Here is a 9,483-nt window from a genome sequence, read left to right as displayed (position 1 = left end):
TCTCCTGCCACCAGCCAGAATTGTACCACAGCCTCTGTGAGCTCATCTCCAAAGTAGAGCTTCAAGGACCTGCACATTCATTTTAGCAACATCCTCTGGTCTAGACAATTTCAGAATCAGGTGGCAGCCCAATATCCTAAGATTAGAATCAATAGTTGCCTGGATTGTAGGCAAGATTCTCAGATGTCTCCTACTCTGGAAAAAAAAAACTGGTTTATTTCACAAAGCATAGAGGGAGATGGGTGTAGATCACCCTGGCAAGCGTGAGTTAGGGGGCCTTAGAAGTTGGGGTTTTGCAGATGCATAGGAGTTCGAAGGAAGCTGGTGAGGGAGACTCAGCCTCTTTCTCCACCCTAGCCCCGATCTATCTCACATCATTCATTCAACTGTGTCTGTTTCTCGCCTTCTCCCTAACTTTTGTGCAGGGCTTGCACCTTGCTTCTAGACAGCGCCCCCTCCATCACGGCCAAACTCAGGAATGTACTTTACTCTTAGAAACAGAGGTTTTTATTGTTTTTGTTTTTGTTTTGTTTTTGTTTTTTTTTTTGTTTTTTTGGTCCACACAGGGAATTTCACATTTTCTGGCAGTGCAGGGGCCCGTGTGGGTCATGTGTGGCCCCTTCCGAGGCCCAGACTCTAGCACACCTAATCAGGGCCTGCACAGGGGCAGGGAAGCCTTCAAACACCAGAGGAGTGAGGGAGGGCTGCAGGCGTTGGGGTCACATCTGGCTTGCCTCAGTTTCCCCACGGGGCACAGGAGGGTGAAGTCTGAGAGTCGTGGGAAAGCAAACTTAGTCCCTCAGAATGCCTGCAGTATTTTAAAGCCTAGTGTACTCCAATACTTTTGAGGCAAAACCCCCACAAAACCCCTTGTTTTCTTTCATTGAAACTGCCTGTAATTTCCCCGGGTTCACAAACCACAAACTGATGTGAAAGAGATGAAGAAACAGGAAGCCCATTGGGGCCAGCCTCTCCCACAGCCCACTGGGAAACGCACAGCCTCACTGTCCCACCAAGGACACCCATGTCCCCTGTCTGGTGGGTCAATCCTGGGAAGGAAGCGAGGCATGGTGGGTGAGGAAGGAGCATAGATAGCACAGATCTGTCATCCCAGCCCTTAGGAAGCTGAGGCAGGAGGATTGCAGTGAGTTCCAGGCCAGAGAGAGATACAAAGAGATGACCAGTTTCCAAACACAAAACACAATGAAAACCCCAAAGCCCACACAGGGCTGCTGATGCAGTGGGGGAGCTGGCATGCTGGGTGCTCAGTAGCCAGCTTCCTCCTGGCAGTAGGCCAGGTACTCTGGGGCCTCGCCTTGGCCGTCACCCGCAGGAGCCCCGTCAGCTGCAGAGCCCTGTGGGCAATACTTGGGATCGTAGATCTGCCGCCCCAGTCCGAAGACCTGACCGCTCTGGTTGGCGCCCTGCGTGTAGCCCATCTGCAGGGACATGGAAGAGTTGTCGCACTTGTCGGTGCCCAGCTTGGTGTCATAGATGTGCCTCCGGGTCCCTGGAGCTGTCATGCCCACCTGGAGACAGGGGAGAAGGTAAGTGGGGCTCAGAAGAAGAGCAGCTAATCCCCTCAGTGTACTCCCTGTAACTCTCTACAGGGCTTCCAAAGCTTAGACTAAACCCTTTTGTTTCTTTAAGGCTTGATCTTGGACTAGAGAGATGGCTCCGTGGTTAAGAGCACTGACTGCTCTTCCAGAGGTCCTGAGTTCAATTCCCAGCAACCACATGGTGGCTGACAACCATCTGTAATGGGATCTGATGCCCTCTTCTGGTGTGCCTAAAGACAGCTGCAGTGTACGTATATAAATAAAAATAAATAAATCTTAAAAAAAAAAAGACTTAGTCTCATGTAGCACAGGCTAGCCTCAAACTCATTCTGCAGTTGAGGATGGCTCTGGACTCCTGCTCCTCTGCTACTTTCTGAGGATGACAAGCTCATGCCCAGTTTATGCCGTGCTGAGTCAGGAGAGCTGCCAAGAGCTCCAGGCTACCCTTGGCTACATAGTCAGGCCCTGGCTCAAACCCAGCCTCTGCACAAAAACAAAAGGAAATACAACTTTTTGTCCCAAAGCACCAACCTCCCACTATCTCCTTCTGAGGTCCCCAAAACCTCAGTGACACACCCATTCAACTTAACAAAAAGGTTAGAGTATCAGGTGGGGTTATGCACAGAGTACGGCTGTCACTTCTGTAAGCATGCACAGTGAGGAAGAACCAGAGTTGAGGCTGAGGTGGGGGGTCACAGCCGGGGTGCCAGGGTGCAGGGGCACAGGGGCGCCGGGGCAGGACCCACCTGGCTGGCACACTTGTTGGTGCCCATCTGGAGGCTGATGGTGCAGTGGTCCATGGGAGGCAGGATATGGTTCTTGGGGTCATAGAGATGTCTCCTGGTACCATAGGCTGTCATGCCAGACTGGCTGGCACACTTGTTGGTGCCCATCTGCAGGGGGCAGTAGGGGATTAGGGTGCTGTCGGCAGGCTCCAAACCTTCCTTGGAGCTCAAGGGGTCAGGGCCCTGTCCAGGCTCTGGGACTGACCTGCAGCCCGATGACGCACTGGCCGGCCTTCATGGTGGCGTCGTCAAAGTTCCTCTCCTGTTTCTCCGAATACTTAACTCCAATGTCCACACCACTCTGCAGCCCCTTGGTCTTGGCCTGGATGGGAGGGGGGTGGTGAAGGGAGCTGTCAGTGGATACAACCCTGCCCCTCAGGTGTCTGGCCCTGCCCTCAAACCTCCAAGTCCACTATAGGGACTTCTCACCACCTCCCAAACTCCTTGTTGAAACGTGGTAGACTCTAGACAGCAAATTTTCCTTACTCCCCACTTCTGGCATCAGGTGAAGTGACTTTTTGTTTGTTTATTTATTCTATGTATATGAGTATACTATAGCTGTCCTCAGACCCACCAGAAGAGGGCATCAGATCCCATTACAGATGGTTGTGAGCTACCATGTGGTTGCTGGGAATTGAACTCAGGACCCCTGGAAGAGCAGACTTGAACCGCTGAGCCATCTCTCCAGTCTGTTCGTTCGTTCGTTTGTTTGTTTGTTTGTTTGTTTGTTTGTTTTGACACAGGGTCTCACTATGGAGCCCTGGCTGTCCTGGAACTTGCTCTGTAGACCAGGCTGGCCTCGAACTGAGAGATTCACCTCCTCTGCCTCCCCAGTGCTGGGACTAAAGGTGTGGGCCACCTTGCCAGGCCAGAGTGACCTGTGTGGGCCTGGTTCCTTACTCACTGACACCAGCCTTCTCACTGTGTGGCACTAGGCTGCCCACCCGGACCTCACCTTTCCAGCCAGTGCAAGCAGAGACACTTGCACCTGTGTCATGTTCCCGCTCTCGAACAGGTCATTGGCCTCAAACAGGTCCACAGGGTTCATGCCGTAGCTGACCATGGCCTTGATGAAGTTGGAGAGATTTTCTAGCTGGGAGAAGGCAAGGGAAAGGTGGTGAAGCTGGGATCACAACTACACACGGGCTGGGCAGGCCGTGTCCCCTGCTCTCCCAGCTGCTCGTCAGCCCCCTCACCTGGTGCCAGTTCTGCATAGAGCGGTTGATTTTAGGGACGGAGCCTGGCTGCAGCTTGTTCATGAGTCTGGGAAGAGATGACCCAGGACCTTCTATTGGTTTCCTGACCTCAGCAAGCTTATGCCTTTCCAGGAAACCTCAATGCCTCCACCCAGCCTCAGTTTCCCTTCACCCACCACGCAAACAACACTGCTGCTGCTAGATGCTAGGAATGTAATCTTAAGCCGTGGAGTTTTGAGGAAATCTGAGAACTTTGAATATAATTTTTTTCACATGCACAATTGTGGAATATCCAAATATGTGCATATTTGCAAGATGGAGAAATTTCCAGAAGCATTATCTACTGAAGCAGGAAAAAGAAACGTACAGTAGGAATGCTAAGAGCTAGGGTGTTCAGAGAAAGCAAAAAAAGCAAAGAAACGTCAGACCGAACAGAGATGTGACTGGAAACCAAGCAAAACAGCAAGAAAAGGCACGGAGGGGCCGGTCAGAGGGCTCAGGGCTTAAGGGTGCTAGCTGTTTGCTGCTCAAGGACCTGGGATCAGTTCCCAGCACCCATGTCAGAACGGCCAGCTCCAGAGGACTGGAGCGCCCTCTTATGGCCTCTGAGGAAAGTGCAATCATGTGCACACAGATGGGGTGGGGTTGGGCAGGAAAAACAGACACAAATAAAAATGAAGTAGACCCTAAATAATACAATTTAAAAAGACAACACAGTGAGCAAAGAGAATGAACAATAAAAGAGAGATCATGCAATAAGACAAGAAAAAAAAAAAAAACCAGAAACATACAACATACAGCAGCCATGCATTGAGGAGCGCTCAGGGGCGATGCCCTTGTGCGCTGATAAACACTCACGTGCATAGGATAACCCCATCTTTCAGACCCTTCTGGAAGTCAGGGCCAATGGAGAGGCCCGTGAGTCCCTCTATCCAGCTTCGGAGTTCTGCTTCCTTTTGGGGGTCATATTTGGACAGGAGCTGGAAGAGCAAAGAGCTAGGACTGAGGTGAGAAGCAGACACGCCCCCGTGGGAGTGGCCTCGTAGATGAGGCCAGAGACAGCGGGGCAAGAAGGGTGTCTGAAAGCCCAGGCCACCTCCTGCCGCCACCTCCTGCCGCCACCTCCCTAGAGCAGGATGACACGTGTCACCTTGGTGTGCTGGGGATGAAAGCAACAGGCTGTGTTAAGTCAGCACCAGCACCAGCACTCAGCACCAGCTCAGCTGGTGGTCCAGCGCCAGTCCATCCTCACAGTGTCTGAGCACTTCCTATAGGCAGAGGGCTTTGCATCCAGAAGGTTCACTACTGACACTTGTAGAGGCCTGTTCTTTTTCGTGGCTGAGCAGTATTCCAGCTGGCCGACCTCCGAGGAGGCCCGACCTACATACTCAACTTCCCACCGATGCGCCGCGCTGGGAGCCGCACCACGCTGGGAGCCCCCCGGCGGGCGCTCCCTCTACAGATTTCTCTCATGTTCTCAAGGCAGCAGGAGAGCTGCCCTGTGTGGGCAGTGAAAAAAAAACTCAACTCTCCTGGCCTCAGTTTCCCCATCTCTTTCTTTCCTTCCTTTCATTTTTTCTTTCTTTCTTTCTTTCTTTCTTTCTTTCTTTTTTTTTGGGGGGGGGTTCTCTGCTCTCACTCTCTATATAGACCAGGTCAGAGATTCACACAGGATTAAAGGAGTGCAGTATTCTTTTTTTTTTTTTTTTAATCTTTACTTTATGTGTCTGTGTGAGGGTGTGAGATTTTGGAGTCACAGTGCTGCTGGGTCCTTCAAAAGGGCAATCAGTGCTCCCATCCATCTCTCCATCCGCCAGTCCCCCGGCCCCCCCCCCCCCGGTTTTTCGAGACAGGGTTTCTCTGTGTAGCCCTGGCTGTCCTGGAGCTCACTTTGTAGACCACTAGCCTACGACTCAGAAAACTGCCTGCCTCTGCCTCCCGAGTGCTGGGATTAAAGGCGTGCGCCACCATGCCCGGCAGTTTCCTATATGGACTGGTTTGTGTAAGAGTTCGCTGTCAGGCGCTCCCTCTCCCCTTCCTGTCTTTTAAAATCCTTCGAAGTGGGATTAGCTGGGTGCAGGGGCAGTCGGGGCAGCTGTTCCCACAGGAAAAAGCAAGGACAGCCCAGAGGGGAACAGGGGTCGGCCAGGGACGCCAAGCATGCCTGGTCCAGCTGTGCCACGTCCCTAGCCACTCTGAGGACCAAGGAGGAGGGCAGGGGCTCAGTCCCGCCCGCTGCGGCCACCTCCCTCCCCACTGCCCTTCAGCGCATTCCTGCCCGCAGGCCACAAACTACCAGGAATGCGGTGGCCTCCCGGGTCTAAATCAAGACCAGCTGTTCCCCAGTGGCCAGGCTCCTCAACTGGACCGAACAAAGTCCCACGGGATATGGGCCAGCTAGGGGGGTAAACTGAGGCACATAGGTCAGGCAGAAAAGTCTCCGGATCCCCCCTCCCAGTGGACGATGCAACCCTTCTGTGACCCCTGCAGGCTACTGGGGGGGGGGGGTCCACTTCCCAGCTCCACAGTTGGAGGGGATCTGAGAGCTCATCCCCTGAGCAAGTGCTGACCTGTCCCTGGCCCCACCCAGCTCCTAAAACTCTATCCTTAGGGCTGTCCTGACTCTTTCTTTCACTTTCTCTGTTCCAGGGAGATGTCCAGTCTGTCCAGGAAGAATTGGGCAGGGTCGTCAGAATGCTGTGTGTCTCTGGGGAGCTAGAGCAACCTCTCTGAGCCCAGGGTGGGAAGTGAAATAGCAACTTGTCTCTAGCAGGCTGAGGATAGCACATGGGTGGCATGAGGTAGGTATGCCTCTCGTGTCACTTGTAGGGACCTGGCAGGTGCCAGTCGGAGGTGGGTCCGACTGGTAGCTTCAGCGTGCCTAGGCAGGTTGCTTGGCTTTAGCTGACTGTGAAACTTGCATTCCCAGGTGCCAGGTGTGTGCGTGTGGTTGGCGGATCTATCTAGAAGGTTTCAGGATGTCAGGCCTGAGCCCCCTAAGTCTGGGATCAGTGTCTCCCTCATCAGCTCAGGACACCTTGCTGTATGGCTCCCCAGATGTCCCTCCGAAACTGGTGACTTCAGTGTTCTCCTGCATTTGCGGTTCCTCTCAGTGAGCCCTTTCCCAGGTGTGTGTGGGAGTCCTGGAACGGACCACACCCTGTTAAGAAGGCCACCGGCCCCGCCCCCTTCCCTGTCCCCAACTTAAGTGGCTTAGATGAAACGGAAGTTTCGACAGGTAATGAAGATGGGGCCTCAGGGGGCACTCTCAGACGCCCGGATCGCTCGTGTGCTCGCTTTCTCTCTCCCGGACCTTAACTTTCTTACATCCTGCAAGGGGCACAGAGTGCAGGAAGCCCGGGGCGCCGGGGACTGAGAGGTCCAGGGGCGGGGCTGGAGGTGACATTCAGGATGCGGATAAAATGGGTCCCCAGCCTCCCAGACGCCACAGCTTCCCACAGCACCCCAGACCCTCCGGATATCAGGGTAAAGCAAAGCCCAGCTGTCCCGGCTCATGCATCGGTCGCGCGTTCGAGGCTGGCGAGCCCCGCTCCCATTGGTCGTGCGTTCGAGGCTGGCAAGCCCCGCAACCCACTCACCCGGTTCTTGACCTCGGCCGAGAGCCCGTAGGACGGGCCCTTGTTGAACTGCGTGGAGCTCATGGCGCGGGACCCCGGAGCGGGACAGGAGGACCAGCGGGACCGGCAGAGGGTCGGGCTGCGGGCGGACGGCCCGGGACGGGGCTGAGCGCCGCCCCCGCCGCCGATTGGCTGGCAGAGCAAATGTCCTTATAAGGCGTGGAAGCGCCGAATTCCTGTGGCCGCGACTTCCTGAGCCCCCCTCGGCCGCCGGGACCCCCGCCCGCCGGAGCCACCCTAGCATCCCGGCCGATCAGGAGGGGCCCGCCGTCCCGTTTGTAGTTGCGGGAAACTGAGGCAGCGAAGGGCGTGGGCTTCCGACCTGGGCCAGAAGTCAGTTTACTCCTCCTGTATCATAGTGAGAGACAGAAAACTGTTCGGTGGGACCCTAAATCCTAAAATCTGGCTAGAAACCTTCTCTGCCACTACCGGCACTTACCAGAATCTTGCTCCCTCTCCAAACATCTCAGTGGGAAGGGGCAGGGGCGGCATAGACAGGATTCTCGAGGGGAGCTTCTCAGAGAAGGAGGCCTCGGGAGCTGGAGCACTGATGGATGAGTTTTTCAGTCCAAAGGGAAAAGGCTTTCTGCTAGAACACCAAGTGCAAAATATGGAGGGTGGGAGAAGGCGATCGGTTGGAGGTCGGGGTGGGGCTCCCAGAAGGGCTGAGGGTTGCTGGCTGACTGTGTGAGGGTGGAGTGGCTGAGGATGATATCCTTTCAGTAAGTGCCTGAGCTCAACCTGAGTCTGTAGATGGATCAAGTTGATTCCTGAGGGGCTGGTCCTGCCCCACGGAACACAGGCAGACAGATGCTGGGAGTCTCAGGGCTTGACAGAGAGGCCTTGGCCATAGGACGGAAGCATAGTTTTTTCGAGACAGGATTTCTCTGGAACTCACTCTGTAGATCAGGCTGGCCTCGAACTCAGAAATTCACCTGCCTCTGCCTCCCAAGTGCTGGGATTAAAGGCGTGCGCCACCACGCCCAGTGGTTGGATACTTCTAAAGGGTGGCTTTCTTCCCACCTCTCTGGGTTTCTGTGATTTAGACAAATCCTTCCTCTCTGGGCTCTGCTGGAGTTTTTGAATTTGTACAGTGGAGCACCGGACTCCAGATGGTCCCAAACTGTGGACAACACAGGTTCCTGTGACCAGGCAGGAAGCCCCAGGTGTCGGGACACTGAAGACCTTTTTGGAATAGTTAAAGAAAGCACTTGTCAAGAGCGGCCATGCTGTGTGGGGTGCACACAGGCTTAGCAGGGTATCAGGGCATCCAGGCCACTGTGCTGAGCACTGAGACAGCAACTGCAGGTGCCACAACCAGGTTCTCTGCAAGAGCAGCTATTTCCCCAGACCTGAGCCATCTCCCCAGCCCACCCTCCTCGCCTCCTTTCTTCTCCATCTGCAGCGCACCTGTATCCACATACACAGCCCTCACACACACCCCCAGTGTTCACAGCCTTCTGTGACTCCAGCTTCAGGGGACCCGACGCCCCCATCTGGCCGCTGTAGGCACTGCATGCGCGTCGTGCGCAGACAGGCACTCAAAAAAAAAAAAAATGAGTAGATGAGTCCAACTTCCCTCATTTTCTTAACAGGGGCTGAAATTTGAACAAAACACTGTGTATGCTGTGAAGTATAGCCACATCTCTGCTCCCGCCCAGCAGCAAGGCCAGCCACTCCCTCCTTCTGTCCCGCCCCTGAGCTCAGAAGAGCTTTCTGAGCTTTGAAGTGGTTGAGAAATAAGAACAAATAAGGAAAACTATTCCATGCCGAGAGGACTGTGTGCCACATTCAAACCCTGGCCCTGCTGCTTTGTGACTTACAATCCCAGAAACAAAACCCCAAACACCCCAGATCCCAAGATTCTGGATTTCTAGCAGCTTAGTGTATTAGAACTCTGTCCTGAGATCGAAAATGAATGGAATTTAACATTCCATGTAGCTGGGTGGTGGTGGCACGTCTTTAGTCCCACCCAGCACTCTTGAGGTTCTCTGTGAGTTCGACTCCAGTCTGCTCTACAGAGTGAGTTCCAGGACAGCCAGGGCTACACAGAGAAACCCTGTATTGAAAAACAAACAAAAATCCTCCTTCCCCATTTCACTGTGTGACACTAATTATCAGCTCTCTCTGAACTCCAGGCTCCTTGTCTGAAAATCAGATGAGTTAATATTTGCAAACTCCTCTTGGGGCGGCTGATATAGATGTCAAAAATCTTAAGAATTCTGGCCCTAGCTGCTGGAAGCTGGCTGGGCCCCAGGATGACTCTCCCTGCCAGGGTCACACCTTCCGGGGGACAGACCATCTC

At 54.0% G+C, this 9,483-nt stretch overlaps 1 protein-coding gene across 1 annotated transcript; it reads right to left on the bottom strand.

The window, feature by feature from the left end:
• Nucleotides 1-479: 479 nt before the first annotated feature.
• Nucleotides 480-7,280, bottom strand: Cnn2 (calponin 2). The gene is made up of 7 exons (NM_007725.2): nt 7,140-7,280; nt 4,399-4,520; nt 3,541-3,607; nt 3,300-3,437; nt 2,550-2,666; nt 2,306-2,452; nt 480-1,529 (listed from the first exon to the last, which is right to left on the bottom strand). The coding sequence occupies exons 1-7, from the start codon at nt 7,200-7,202 to the stop codon at nt 1,266-1,268; spliced, it is 918 nt and encodes a 305-aa protein (NP_031751.1). The 5' UTR covers nt 7,203-7,280; the 3' UTR covers nt 480-1,265.
• Between the last annotated feature and the right edge of the window lie 2,203 nt (nt 7,281-9,483).

This window comes from Mus musculus, chromosome 10 (assembly GCF_000001635.26).
Source record: "Mus musculus strain C57BL/6J chromosome 10, GRCm38.p6 C57BL/6J".
Taxonomy (NCBI): domain Eukaryota; kingdom Metazoa; phylum Chordata; class Mammalia; order Rodentia; family Muridae; genus Mus; species Mus musculus.
Note: the sequence above shows the minus strand (reverse complement) of the source record. Positions and strands in the feature narration are given on the sequence as shown.